This window comes from Eurosta solidaginis, chromosome 2 (genome assembly GCF_040869045.1).
Source record: "Eurosta solidaginis isolate ZX-2024a chromosome 2, ASM4086904v1, whole genome shotgun sequence".
In the NCBI taxonomy this organism is placed as follows: domain Eukaryota; kingdom Metazoa; phylum Arthropoda; class Insecta; order Diptera; family Tephritidae; genus Eurosta; species Eurosta solidaginis.
The window spans coordinates 223,181,660-223,197,154 of record NC_090320.1 but is presented as its reverse complement, the minus strand read 5'-3'; the positions used below and the strand labels follow the sequence as shown (position 1 = coordinate 223,197,154).

At 35.4% G+C, this 15,495-nt stretch overlaps 2 protein-coding genes across 4 annotated transcripts in view; one reads left to right on the top strand and one right to left on the bottom strand.

Moving 5' to 3' along the window:
* Positions 1–15,495, top strand: part of Dhc36C (Dynein heavy chain at 36C) — a 99,000-nt gene that overhangs the window by 82,626 nt on the left and 879 nt on the right. The window contains exon 32 of the mRNA XM_067769206.1: positions 13,030–13,181. Coding sequence (XP_067625307.1) covers positions 13,030–13,181 — 152 coding nt within the window. The remainder of the gene's footprint in view (positions 1–13,029; positions 13,182–15,495) is intronic.
* The window catches only part of LOC137240619 (uncharacterized), a 507,794-nt gene continuing 493,062 nt past the window's right edge, over positions 764–15,495 (bottom strand). For all 3 annotated transcript variants that reach the window (XM_067767109.1, XM_067767111.1, XM_067767110.1), the window contains 5 exons: positions 12,386–13,435; positions 12,086–12,326; positions 9,642–10,428; positions 6,500–7,792; positions 764–1,802 (listed from right to left, as the gene is read on the bottom strand). In XM_067767109.1, coding sequence (XP_067623210.1) covers positions 1,116–1,802; positions 6,500–7,792; positions 9,642–10,428; positions 12,086–12,326; positions 12,386–12,677 — 3,300 coding nt within the window. In that variant the 5' untranslated portion in view covers positions 12,678–13,435 and the 3' untranslated portion in view covers positions 764–1,115. The remainder of the gene's footprint in view (positions 1,803–6,499; positions 7,793–9,641; positions 10,429–12,085; positions 12,327–12,385; positions 13,436–15,495) is intronic.

Genomic DNA, 15,495 nt, shown 5'->3' with positions numbered 1-15,495 from the left:
TTGCGATGGTACTATTTCGAAAACCGCCAAGAATTCATCGCCAGGCAATTTCGTAATGTGAAACTGCAGTTGCCTTAACTACTAGGCTATCCTGGTTGTATTTGTCTCCTTGCTTAATTCAGTTTATATTATTTCTACACTAACAACACAACTGAGACATTCTGCCTCTATTAATTTGTATGCAAGTAGATTTGTTTTTGTAGTTTCTTCTTCGTTACGAATGAAAAGCTTTGTAAACTCGGGCTCAGTTTTACATATTTATGTTTGTTAAATATGTTAAATTAAATCAAGATAAGCTAAATTAAATTAAATAAAAATAAATTATTAATTAAAATAAACTAAATTAAATTAAATTATATTTACATAAATTAAAATTAAATCTATTTAAGTCGGTTTTTAATAGATGAATTATCCTTTTGTTGTCGAAAGGATATCAATATATTTTCGGATAGGATTGTTTATCGGAGCGTTGGAAATTTGTTATCGGTGTAGTATAGAAAAGTTATCAATGTTACTATCAAAAAATTTTCGACTTGTTATCGAAAAGTTATCGATTTCTTATCGGAGTGTAACCAGTTTGTTATCGCCGACTATTAACGTCGACTGATCGGTTTGTTATGAAACACATATGTACATAGCTTCCGCACATCAATATAAACTCGATTATACATATAGTCTTTTGCTAGAAAGACATCAAGGAAACAATAAGAAGACAATGACAAGCTGATAAGAAATCGAAAAATTAAAGATAATAATTCGCGATCAATAATAAATCGATAATAACACAAAAGCTTTTTTTTTTGGAGCTCTATGAATTTTTTTGAGTATGCAATATTTTAGCCCAATCAATTTCAGTCTCTCAAAATTCGCATTTATTTATAAAATTTTTTTTTCACAAAGTGTGAAATTTTTTTTATAAAAATTGCAGCTGCTATTTTTTGTTCACATCTGTGTAAGTATATGAATTCCTTAAAGTTGCTTTATAAAACTGCTCAAAATATATTTATAAGAATAACCAAAACGTAAGCTGGTTGATATTTATAAAAAAAAACATATACATACATATTAATATGACCGCACTAATTGGTATTACTCTCTTAATTCGTCATGAAATATTATTGCTCATGCTCCTCCAAAATGTATATTTCAGATGATTCCTTTATTTCAAAAGTTTCATCAATTTCACTGATACGTACACTTCGGATGCTTGTAAGAGATTTTTTCGATATGCGATCTTGTTCGTCTTCATCATATAGAAGTTTATGTTCGTGATGCATTATTTTTTCCTGTTCATCTTCGACCTCAATGGTTTTTGATGTAGAATCAGCATGTATAACGGTTTTAGATATCTGTTGTTGTTGTTGCAATAATTCTTGTTCAGCTTGAGGGCCAAGAATTTCTTCGATATAACGTAACTCTTCTGATTGTTCGGACGACTTTTCATCAGATCTGTCACATATCAGCTCTAGTGGTCCACATCTTTCATAGAATTTTGCTAATTTCTCCTCTTTTGTAAGGATATCAGATTGCGTCGATTGTCTTTCAACAGCAAGTAGACCTGCATTTTCTACTCCAATATTTTCCAAAACTTGTTCTAATATCAATCGTAATCCACAAGTTTTGCTTTCAGTACTTTGACTACTTCTACTGGTGCTCATTTCGTGTTCTTCAATATAATCGTCTTCTTCTTTTTGTTCTTCTTCTTCACTATCCAAAAAGTTCAATAGCTCTTTGTAAATTTGACTTAGAGCTTTGGAGGGTAGTTTGTTTTCTTCAGTTTCTTCAGTAGGTTCCCATGCATCCTGTGAAAAGAATAGAATTTTTCATGAGATCGTAATTATGTACATATTTAAAAAACATAACCTGAAAAGAAGAAAATGTAAGACAAGTAAGGAAGGCAAAGTTCGGGTGCAACCGCACATTACACACTCAGCTGAGAGCTTTGGAGATAAAATTGTCTTTTCCATGGATACATACAAATGGTAATACTTAAAAGTGGAGCAAGTTGCCTTTGCTATCCTTCTTCAGCTATCAATTCGTTTTGTTTGAATATTTTTTTTAAATATTAAAATTTGGTTAAATTTGAACGAATTTCTTTATAATTTTTTTTTAAATCACCCCTGCATTTTTCGAAGCGCTCTTAATTATGAGTCCGATATTCCATATCACATACGTTTGGGAAATATCGACCACATTGTAGACCAAGGGTGGCGTTATTTGGTACGATTTTCCTTCATCCTTTGTCAAATAAGGGAAAATCACCATGTAGGAAAATGAACCTAGGGTAACCCTGCAGTGTGTATGTATGACATGGATATCAAATGAAAGTTATTAAAGAGATTGGGCCTTAGCTCTATAGGTGGACGCCTTTTCGAGATATCGCCAAACACGTGAACCAGGGGTAACTCTATAATGTGTTTGTACGATATGGGTATCAAATGAAAGGTGTTAATGAGTAATTTAGAAGGGAGTGGGCCTTAGCTCTATAGGTGGACGCCTTTTCGAGATATCGCGATAAAGGTGGACCAGGGGTAACTCTATAATGTGATTGTATGATATGGGTATCAAATTAAAGGTATTAATGAGGGTTTTAAAAGGGAGTGGCCTTAGTTGTATATTATATTATTATTTATTCCATACTCCATTAGGAGCTTAAGGATTCAACAAAAGTTTTGCCAGTTTCCTGAAGAACCGTTCTCCTCCAAGTTATCTTTGGTCGGCCCCTGCATCGTGTCCCTTGATGATTCCAGGTTAAGGCAGCATGTGCAACGTCATCGTATGGCTTTCGTAATGTGTGGCCTATCCAGCCATATTTACGCTTCCGTATATCAATATGTACACTGGTTTGGTTGGTACGCCTCCATAACTCTTCGTTCGATATCGTTCAAGGTCACCATATCTGCATTATATTTCTCAAGCAGCGGTTAATGAATATATGATAGTCGTATATACGAAGACGTTTTCGAGATTTCGACCAAAATGTGGACCAGGGTAAGCCAGAACATCATCTGTCGGGTACCGCTAATTTATTTATATATGTAATACTACGAACACCTACTTAATGTGGTAGATGTCACACCCATTTTACAAAGTTTTTTCTAAAGTTATATTTTGGTCCAAACAACCAATCCAATCACCATGTTCCATCCCTTTTTTCGTATTTGGTATAGAAGTATAGCATTTTTTTCATTTTTGGAAATTTTCGATATCGAAAAAATGGGTGTGGTCATAGTCGGATTTCGCCCATTTTTAATACCAAGATAAAGTGAGTTCAGATAAGTACGTGAACTAAGTTTTGTAACGATATATCGATTATTGCTCAAGTTATCGTGTTAACGGCCGAGCGGAAGGACAGACGGTCGACTGTGCATAAAAACTGGGCGTGGCTTCAACCGATTTCGCCCATTTTCACAGAAAACAGTTACTAACATAGAAGCTATGCCCTTACCAAATTTAAATTTAAAGTATTCTAGACAGATTAAATGAAAAAGGGCGGAGCACCGCCCATTTTGAAATTTTCTTTTATTTTTGTATTTTGTTGCACTATATCATTACTGGAGTTGAATTTTTACAAAATTTACTTATGTACGGTAAAGATATTAAGTTTTTTGTTAAAATTTTACTTAAATATTTTTTTTTAAGTAGACGTGTTTGTGATCCGATTTTGCTGGTTTTTATTTAGAACAGATATAGTAGTAGGAGTAACGTTCCTGCCAAATTTCATCATAATATCTTCAACGACTGCCAAATTACAGCTTGCAAGACTTTTAAATTACCATTGCTCAAAACTTTACTATTTTTTTCGATATCGAAAAAGTGGGCATTGTTATAGTCCGATTTCGTTCATTTTAAACAGCGATCTGAGATGAGTGCGCAGGAACTTACATATCAAATTTCATTAAGATACCGCAAAATTTTCTCAAGTTATCGTGTTTAGGGCAGACGGCCGGACATGGCTAAATGAATTTCTTTTTTCGCCCAGATCATTTTGATATATAGAAGTCTATATCTATCTCGATTAGTTTATGCCGTTACGGGGTGCCGTTATGCGAACATAATTAATATACCCTGTGAGCTCTGCTAAGCTGAGTATAATGAAAACAATTGTTAAGTAAACGCTGTTTAACATGGCAAGTTTTCCCACATACATTTCGATGTGCGAATGTTTACTGTGCTATACAAGTTTTTTGATGGGTATACATCTTTGCGAACGGTATGGGGGGTTCCAGAATGTAAGCGTAGTTTTTGAAAGTATAAGGGAATATAGCATATAACTGCAGGCGTAGTGCGGTATTGTATAGGAAAATACACAATGTAAGCGTAAGTATAGTCACACCACTCTATATTAAGGTGTGAACTATTATTAACTTTAGGCAAGTTTCTCACGAAAGGTGTGATTGAATAAGCTGGAAGGTTGGACGTGGTCGAATCAAATCGTTCTAGAGATAGTCGGGCTAGTATCTTAACGGTGCTATTTGTCGGACTGTACTGGATTTATATTCCAAGTTAGGTTAGGTTGAACTGCCCTGTCCGTGAGGAAGCACTGATTGTCTCCATAGTGTTGCCAGAAGTTTGTTTAGCGACCAAAATGAAAAACCATAACAAAAAAAGGACCTTTGGTATAAAATAACTCCCTCCCCATTGGCAAGTACTAGAAACTTTCTAGGACCCATGGTACTTCTTGCCTATAGATTTCACTGCTGTATCACTCCTAATAGCTTCCTACATCTGCTATTCGGATCTGTTTATTTTCGAATCAGCACAGTATACCGCAGACCCTACTCCTTTCACTACTTTGGAACCATCGGTGTACACGTATATAGCCTTATCCGCCATTTGGACACCTTTGCGCCAACCATCCACCACTCTGTTGCTCCAACATAAACTGAACAGATCGTATGGACGCCAATCCGGGACGCCTGAACTGAAAGATTTTCAAAATCTCAGAAAAACAAGCCACATTTGGATTCGCAGGTGTTTTTCTCGTCTTACTTCGAATTTAGTAAAACCCCGGAACATTTCGGAAATATCCGGGGCGGCGAGACATTTCATAAAAAATCGGGATCTCTCCCGGATTTCCGGTCACCCTACCTAAGAGCCGATTTGAAGCGCAAATACTGAATCAGGTAATCTGTTCGTCAGTTGTTAGCGCTATATTCTTTGTCACCAGGTCTACAGGTGAAGTATGCAGAATGGCATACAGTGCAGCAGTCGGGGTTGTTTCCAGGGCTCTCATAATACTAAGCATTGATAACCGCAGAAAGCTATATACATCGATAAAACTCCACAAAACCTTGAGAGTCTTATCTCTACAAGAAGAAGTAATAGGGCCAATGTAAGTGGTAAACTTGATATGAGCGAAATCAGAAAATAAATTAAGGCAAGGAAAGGCGTACTATCAATTTGTTACATATGAGTTATCGGTTTGTTATCGACAGGTTATGGGACTAGCTATCTATATGTTTTCGAAGTGTTATACATTTTTTATCGATAACAATGGTTATCAAAAAGTTGCAGACTTTTATGTATAGGGCTTTTATCGTTTTTTATCGATCAGTTATCGGCTATCGAAGAAATATCGATTATTTATCGAAAAATTGGCGATATGCTATCAAATAGTTATAGATTTGATACAGAAAAATTGTCCGTTTTATATTAAAAAGTTGTACATTTTTTATAAAAAGTTATCCACTTGTTATCGAAAAACCATCGAAACTTTGTTGATTTGTTATCAAATAGTTTTCGATTTCATATCAGTGCCTCAAAAATTTGTTAGCGATTTGTTATCGACAATTCATCGGTTTGGTTTGGAACTGCTACCGAAAAAACTTCAATATAAAATTCAGGATATATGTGTAACCCGTTCTTAGACAAGCTGATAAGGAACACAAGAAACCCATCTCTGGACGATATAGTTTGCTATCGACAATAAGTCGAAAATAATATCACAACTTTTCGTTGTTCCCGATAGGAAGCCAACGATTTACGTCGTACACCTTTTATTTTTTTCCTGTTTTATGCTGACTCCGAACAGCAAGGCAAGTGAATTTTCACTGAGAAGCTTTTCATGGCAGAAATATTCTTTTTCCTTATAAAAATGGATCGAAATTGATTGAGGTAGACATGGATCTATCTGTCCATTAACGCAATAACTTGTGTAATTGAGATATCTTAAAGACATTTTGTACATTACCCAAAATATATTGTTATTGAAAATTGGCGAAAACGAAATAAAACTCGACAATTTTTTCGTTATAGAAAATTTAAAAAAATATATAAAATGTGATTATTTATTACCAAAGACTAATATTGCGATGCAACTCGACATGTTGGGTTGACTTTATGACTATAACAAGAAATTTTTAAAATGGGCGTGGCACCGCCTACATTCAGAAGAAGAATATTTAAAAGTTTTTCAAGACGTTAATCAAAATTCGTTTACACTTTATGAAAATGAACAAAATTGGTTGATATATTATAAATATTGGTGCAAACTTACTTCTTGATGAGTAAGCTGTCTGCTAGCTGAACTTTCGCTATTTTCTGACTTCGAGGGCATATAATGAACACAAGGAAGTTCCGACTTCTTCATTGATAGAACATCTTCGTTGGAAGTTTCAGATGAAGTACTTTTCATATCATGCGAAGATGGGATAAATAAATTCAAGTGTGAAGGTGATTTCGATAATAAACAGAAACGATTCATACTATGACTTGAAAATATTGAACCTCTTGCCAATGTTTGATTAACAACATCGCTAATTAAGTCTATAACCATTTCTTTAGCAACACGTTCACTACGCGTCTTCCAACGACGACCTGGCACCGCCTGACGTATCACTTTTCGTAATATGGCGCGTATTTCACGTTCACCTTCATCACATTCACAGGCTAAACAAGAACAAGTTGAATTTGCTTCGGAACTAAAATAGTAAAGATCAAGATCGAATAGACGATCTATCAACTCAGTGGCGGTAAATGTGCCAATATCAATGGGTTCTAACAATTCGTTAACGGCTGAGAAGAGCACATCTTCAATAATATATTTAATTGTCAATTTAGTTTCGATCTCTTTTAATATGTCATTGATATCTGGAAATATTGTTTTCATCAAATTAGAACGCAGCTGGTGATAGTTTAATGGATTTTGTATGTCATAAAATGTATCCAACCAGCGTTGTATGTCGGCATCAATAACTCTTGCCATATCTAAAGCCTCATTTTCAGCTGATTCGTGTGCTAAGTTCCAAATATCATTGTGCAAAATCATGTTCAAATAATTACGACAGATTTCCGTGCCTGCAACATAACTCTCACTATATATTTGTTCATAGATTTGACGCATTTCATTCTCTTTTTGTCGCAATCCCGCTTCGGCAGCTTCCCGACGCCAACGCTCTTTTTGCGCCAACATTGAGATATATTGCAGCAGGCGTTGCTCTTGTAAGCGACCCATTTCTTCGGAAAGGAAACGCATTAGCCAACCAATTGTGGAACCCTCATATTCTTGAACCATTGCTTCGATGGTCTCGTCAAAAGATTCCTGTAGTAGAATTTGTGCGCGGAGCTTCTTTGCTTCTACTGATTTGCGGAACTTTTCGTCTTGTAAGCGTTTCAATTCTTCAGAAGTTGTACCATCATCTGCGGTTTCTGTAACCGTAGTAGTTACTATGACTGAGGCTTTTGGCTTTTGTGGAGGTGAGGTGTCTCTGGGTACTCCAGGAGTTTGCTTGGTCTTTTTAATCAGACATTTTGGTACGATTTTCTGTTTAACTGCTTGCTTTCGCAAAATCTGTAAAAGAAAACAAAAACTCCAAAAATAATTACCTTAAAGCTAATGTTAGTAAAAAACAGCCAAATTATTTTCAAATTTTAACAGTTATATAATTTTTTTTATTTTCGTTGATAGATTATATAAAAAAAATGTAAGGCGCGATAACCTCCGAAGAGATTTTAGGCCGAGTCTTTCTTCCAATTTGCGTCGTGCTCCTCTTGATTTTCCCTACAAATTGGCCGGACGGGACCTACATGTTTTATGCCGACTCCGAACGGCATCTGCAAGGGAGATGACTTTTCACTGAGAGCTTTTCATGGCAGAAATACACTCGGAGCGCTTGTCAAACACTGCCGAGGGGTGACCCCGATTAGAAAAATTTTCTTCTAATTGAAAAGCCTTATTTCTAAAATTTTGATGTTGCTTTTCCCGGGGTATGAACCCAGGGCTTATGGTGTGGTAGGCTACCATCACACCACGGTTGATAGATTAAACTCCACTAAAAAACGAATGAGTTGTGCTATGATGCCAAGCGCGATAACCTCCGAAGATATTTAAGACCGAATTTCTCTTCCAAATTGGGTCGTGATCCTTTTTAAATTTCTCTACAATTTGGCGGGAGGGGCTCACATATTTTACCCCGAACGGCATCTGCAGGGCAAATATGACAGAAATACACTCGGCGTGCTTGGCAAATCGCAACCGAGGGGCGAAAAACTTGTTTTCCAATTTTTGAGGTTCCTTTGCCCGGGACTTGAACCTCAGACCTTCGGTGTGTTGGCAGAGCAGGCTCCCACCAGACCATGGTGGTCGCAATTTGTTATGAAAACTACGTAAAATAAGTTCGAAAACGTTTTCGGTAATGCGAGAAGTAGTTGAAAATGATGTAAACCAATTTCAAAAACATTTTCGACAAAGTTCGAATTTCTAGAAGCTGTTCGAAATTTTCATGTAACGAAAATTATGTTAACCAAATTCTAAAACATTTTTGAAAAAAATTCAGGTACAAAATTTTCATGAATTACATAAACACCAAAAAATATGCAAATGACTTCGAAAATAATCGAGAGATCGAGAATTTTTTTTTAAAAATTGCATGAATTTCGTAACGCGAATTGGATGAACGAAAACATTTTCGAAAAAATTCTTAAATTTGGAAAGTTAATGAAAATTCCAAAATGTTTTCGAAAACATTTTAAAACTCAAGAAATGTTCATGTTTTATATAAAAAAGCGATGCGTTCACAAAAATTCGCAAGACAGAATTTTAAAAAAAATTTTAAAATTCGTAAAATATAATTTTTCTAAAATTTTGCAAATGTTTATTCCGAATTCAGAGTTTTTGTGGATGCACTTTTGTAGCTATATTTCAATCTGACAAAGTATAAGCTTGAAGACTGAAAATTCGCTTTGGTATTTGAATTTTTTTCCAAATGTTGTTTGCGTTTCCAATCAAAGAATAAAAAAATTGATATGAATGAAAATCCTAAGATTTACCTACTTGATCATTGCAAAATTTTCTATTATAAAACTCCGAAATTTTCCGATAAATGTGAATTTTAGGGGACTTCAAGCTTGTTTTTTTCTAGTATATCAGGCAGTTTTTAAAACTTTCATGAAGATTTTCAATCACATCTCTTGTGAATTGACGCAAGTGGAGAATGTTGGAAAAAACGTTCACAATAGTTAAGAAAAGTTGATGTGAAACAGAAATGGTCACTTCGTCGCAATTCGATTTATTTACCGCGAGCAAACCATTCTTGCTGTCAGCCTTATTTCGAATTCGATTTTCATATTTTTCTTTTAAAACTTATTAAAAGTTGGTGCAAATTAACGAAAATAAAAAAAAGCACCTGCGCATCACTTACCGTCAAAGTTTCATATATCTTTTGAAGATTCTCATCTGAGCAAAAGTTTTGTTCGATTTCCAAGAAACGTCCCTTTGGCTTCGACCATTGTTTGAGTTTCGTAAATGGACAAACAAGTTTATCGAAATTCACTGCACGCTTCTCTAGATCATCCATGCGCTCATTGAATTCCTTACGTCCGCCAACGAAATGTCTGCGCGCTGGATTAACACCATAACGCAATTGTGGTCCATAGAACTCCGAACTGGCACTGGCCATTTGACTGAGAATGTTCTCTTTGCGCCAACATTTTGGTACACGGCGACGTTTTATTTCAAGCTGACGCATACCACGCTCAAATTCCACTTGATTTTTAAGTAGCGAAGCATCACGTCGCTCCAATATTCGGACGTAGCTTTGTTCGATGCGTGACTTAGAGGTGGTATGCATTTTCTTTTCACGCTTATTAAACATACCGATTAGGAGTTCTAAGCGCAACATTTGACATTCTTGTATGTACTCCTCCCGTTCAATCCAATGTTCCCATTCGAATGCTTGTAATATGATGCTGTGTTCGGGTAGTTGAATTTTTGTTTTTACTTCTTCTATTTGTCTGCGTAGATTCTCTTTAAGAGCGCGTGCGAAGGCCCAGCGTTTGCGTGCACGTTCAAGTACTTCGACTTGATATATGCCCGGTGGTCCGTCACCGGGTAATATGGTCGGCAGTTTAAAAATTTCCATTTGTTCTAATTCACTTTGCTCGTTGGAGACTTCAGGAAGATAGGGCAGTGTTTGGGTGGATGACTCTCTTGAAATATGAACGAATGAAGAGATTAAGTTGATGCTCTAGTTTGATGTATGCATTTAGTTGTACTAGATGCTATGTGCTTATCTAAGTTGAGAGTTTGCTAATGCTTTTAAATAAATACGAGCTTGTCCAAAGTGCCAGAAACAAATTAATTCGAGCTTTTAAGAAGAGCTTCGTCGGTTTCTTATCGGCAACAACCTATGATACCGCCAAGTTATTGTTTAATTATTGATCGTCGTTAACGAATTGATAACCCACCGAAAAACTTTCGAAAGTGGCAATAAAAAATTTATATTCGTTATTTTTTCGAAAAAATATATATATGACCTATGTTACCGATACCACATCAATAACCTGTATATAGCCTAGCACACCCATAGCAAATATACTCCCCTTTTCTTTCCCACCATTTGCTTTCCTTTCATTTGCTTTTCTTTAAGCCCCTTTCTTATCCTTTTCAGTTCTTCTGTTTTCTTTTAAATTCTTTTCATTTCTTTTATCTCTTTCTTTTCTTTTCTTTTCTTTTCTTTGTTTTACTTCTCTTTCGTTCCTGTTATTCCTACTTCTAAGATAGGAAAGCATTCATTGTACAGTCTCGCTTGCTATATATGGACTGCCATTTTCGAAGGAATGCATTCCGCAAGCCTTTGCATTCCTTTTGCTTTGCAATATTATTATTCACTTGCGGAATGCTTTGAATTTTGTTAGTCCATAAGAGGAATGCTTTTAAATTTTATTAGTCCACATAAAGACTGCAAAAAGGTATAATTAGTCTGGACTTGCTAAGAGGAATAATTTCTAAAAAACGTATTCATTATTCCAAATAAAAAGGAATAAAGGCTACAATCCAAAAGTGTTAGTCCAGGAATGGGTTGATTGTAATCCTTAACAACTCTGATAATCGGTAATAATGAAAAAATTTCAGATATAGCCGCTTTTATCGTTGACTAAAAACCCTTATGACACCATACATCTCGAAATTTAATCACGAAATAAAAGAGAAACGTGAAAAGTTGACAGGTTATAATCTAGTCCCCAGAGTTGAGCCATACGCATACATTAACAATTGCGGATTTATTGGAGATTAGTGCATGTATGAAGGTAGCCTTAGACCACCTCCACCTTTTGTGGCTCAAAAATATACTGTTTTAATGCTATATTGATATCAAAACGAACATATAAATTATTTTAAGCTTACATTAATTTTAAGCAGTGATTGAAAATGCTATATTACGCTGGAGTTTTTTTGTTTTTGTTTTTTGGCATTTGCTCCGCCTCTGAACATGAACAGAGCATAGAGCAGAGCCGTAACATAATAAAGTGATAGCATAACAATGCCTAACAGAGCAAATAGCAATACACATTTTTTTGTTCTCGCTCCGCTGTTTGGAGTTTTTATTCTGCTATTTGCTCCGCTCTAAATGCTATCACTTTTTTATGCTACTGCTCTGAGCAGAGCCTATTTCTCGCTGCTACTGCTACTCTGAAGTAGCGATTACAAGCAATGATGGAAAGTAACTGGACAAATTACAAAAACTTCGTTATCCTTGGGATAGGCGGGACCATGAATAAATATTTAGGCCTGCGCATATATCTTCTTGCCAATCTGGATCTGCCTTATTTATTTTTCCTTTAACAAAAAACAGTCCCCACTCACCGATATAATGATTGCGTGCCACGTGTTTTCCTTTTAATTGCCTTGCTCTCATCGAAATATTTACAATAATTAAATTGATCCCTTTCTGTACTCTTCTTAATCGCCGTTTTACTTAACTTCGTTTCAATAATATTAACTTTCGGATTAGGTTTAAAGCAATAAAGACCCGGAGGTTTTGATTTACATTCGCTTGGTGCAGTGACAACATTTGTTACGCGACGCTCAGCAGGATTATTCGCTCCTAAAATGACACAATACCATGAAAACTAAATATTTGGTTCTATTCTTAAATCGACATACCTCCAGCCATTCGCGTGATGTTATCAAAGGAAGTTTCTAAAGAATCCGACGAACTAAATCCTAACGGCTTACGTTCGCGTTCTGTCAGCTCCTTACGAAAAGCGAATCGCTCTAATTCGGGTTCATTTGTGAACATTATTTCATATCTTGCGTACATATTAGTGGTTTCTCCATGCTTCATTGTTTGCTTCAGTGATTTAACTTCGCGATTGTTATCGTCTACATAGGAAGTATCATCGAATTCACAATCAAATTTGCGTCTCAAATTTTCTCGTTGCCTGGCGAATTGCATTGTTTTGTGTGAGAGATTTGGCGTTGTGTTTTGACTAAATGATTTTTTTTCCTTTTGATAATATTTGATGTCAAAGCATAATTTCGATAATTTGTGAAATATCTTCTTTTTTAGTTGAAAATCGATTTTGCTTAGTTTTCTAATTTATTCCGTTATTTGGTTTTTCTGGGAAATTATGTAGGGCTCACACGTTCTATTCTACTTATCGTTAACAATCACGGATTCATTCAACTCGTAAAAAATTTCACTGCGTCAGCACAAATTCTTATTACCTAATTTTTTTTGTTTGTCTGCATACATTTTATTTGGCCTTTAATTTATGTATTTCCTGTTTGTCTCTTTTTCTTTACAGGCCTTGTCGTAATGTCTGCCGCTATAGAATCTGTTTATCGTAGCGTATTGATAAGCAAAATTCCTGCAATGTGGGCTGGTAAATCATATCCCAGTCTAAAGCCATTAGGCAGTTATATCACAGATTTTCTGCAACGTTTAGAATTTTTGCAGGTAAGTTATCCCCATCGTTATCCTGCTGTAGATAACAATTTAGTGTTGCTAAGCAATGATTAGTTCATTCTATTTAAGTGAGTATTTTGTCACGGAGTAACAGGCTTTAACTTGCAACACATGTCAATAAAAACACAACTTTGTTTTATTCTTCATTTGAATTAAATTTTATAAAACCATCATTGTATAAAAAAGAAGGTAATTCAGCCGCCATGGATTGGTGGTAGCGGGCTCCGCTTACTCCAGCGTAGATCCTGGGTTGAATTGCCGGCAAAGCAACATAAAAAATTAAAAAAAAAATTGTTTTAATTAAGCAGTGATTTGGCAAATACACCGAGTGTATTTCTGAATTAAAAAGCGCACGAGGCAAATTGGAAGAGAAGTTCGGCCTAAATCTCTTCGGAGGTATACCGCACCTTACCCAATCCAATATTTTTTTAGCTAGAAGCATACATATATTATTATTATTTAAGAGATTCTGGGGTTGAAGTTACACCACAACTTTACCAAAAATAAACAACTTCGGGCTTGATTTGAAGAGCTTCATCCGCTTCTTATCGGCAACAACCGATGCAACTTGTCGGCATTGTTTTATTATCGGGTAATTATTGAGAGCGATCTATTATCGTCGAGTTTTCAATTTGTTGTCAGCTTGCTATCGATTTTCCATCGCCTTTTTATTGGTTTCTTATCGGCTTTTTATCAAAGCGTTACACATGTGTTATCGATTTTATATTGAAGCTTTGTGAGTATCTGTTTCATAAAAAACCGACGAGTCGTCATTAACAAATCGATCACACGCCGATAAGAAACAAAATCGATAGCTTTCGATAACAAATTGGTAACACCCCGTACGCAAATAGATATCCTTTTGGTAACATATCGAATTCTTTTCCGTAAGTAATCGATGATTTTTTGATATCAAATCGATAACTTTTTGATAACACTGCAGTATGATATTGGTAACAATCCGCTAATAAATCTATAAGATGTTGATAACATAAAGATACATTATCACTGATATTTAATTTCGCAACTGTTTTTGCTTTCTCAACCTCATGATAATGGACTCCAAGTTGGAACTCAAGCTCAAGGCCTATAACAAGAATTTTTATGATAATTAATGTTTTTTAATTTTTCTATAATTGAAAAATTATATTTTAATTTGGAATTGAATGTAGAAAATTTGGTTTGCTAAGCCTTCATCATCAGTATGCTTTAGGCCCGCTAAGCCAACCATTTACTACACAGCGGTAGTTTGTTTCACCGATAAATTGCTACTTCTAGAAACTTATATCTGTATTGTGTTCCCGCCCACATGGGCATATACATACATAGGTAATTTAAAGAGAGATGAGCTGGCAAAGGAGGGTGCTCATTCTAAATATTCCACTCCGATCAGGTGAAATGGAAGCGAGGAAATAGTAGCACATGATCAACCAAGCAGAAAAGATGTAGGACCAAGCGCGTGTCTGGAAAGTGCCAAAGATCATCAACTAAGCTAGTCTTATGACCAAAAGGAAAGCACTGTAAGTTCTAGGTGGGCGTTTTTACAGGGCACTGCATTGCGGCTCAGATCAGTACTCGTAATAAGTTGCGAAGCTTGTGCCTATAATTTAACAATTAAAAAGAGTTTCGAAAAATGTTCGAAACATTTTCAAAATTTTCAAATAAAAAGGGCACTAAACTATTTTGCCCGTTTTTTGTTTATTTGTTAGTTCTGAATATTTTTCGAAAAGTATTCGACATTTTTTTTTGATTTTTTATAAGTTAGGCATACTGCTTTGAGCTTGTTAGCATATTTGCTTATGTTGTTATACTTTTTACTCAGTTTACTAAAACAAAATACACTGCAGACAGATAATTTTTAACGTAAGTCTATAACAAGCTGAAGTGAATAAATACCCCGATGCTAATTAAAAAAGATATTCAGCCCAATCACGCAATCCATCGTAGACTGTTTTTTCGGGATTCCTAACATTCGAATTCGTAACATTGTTATGATGGATTGCGTGATTGGGCTGTTTGTTTTAAATATTTTTCGCATTTTGTAAATTTTCTCCGTTGGCAAGAATTTGTCGTAGAAAATTTCAAATAAACGTCAAAAATTTACGTTCCGAGTGAATTCAGTGATGCCACTGTACGAATTTCGAATTTACTTATAACTTTCGAAGACGTTTCGGAAACACGGTCGAATTCATGATAGCAATTTCGTAACTTTCCCGAAAAAACAGTCTACGATGGATTGCGTGATTGGGCTGATTACGTAAATGTACGTAAGGCCTAGTACATTAGAAACGGCTGAGTATATGTA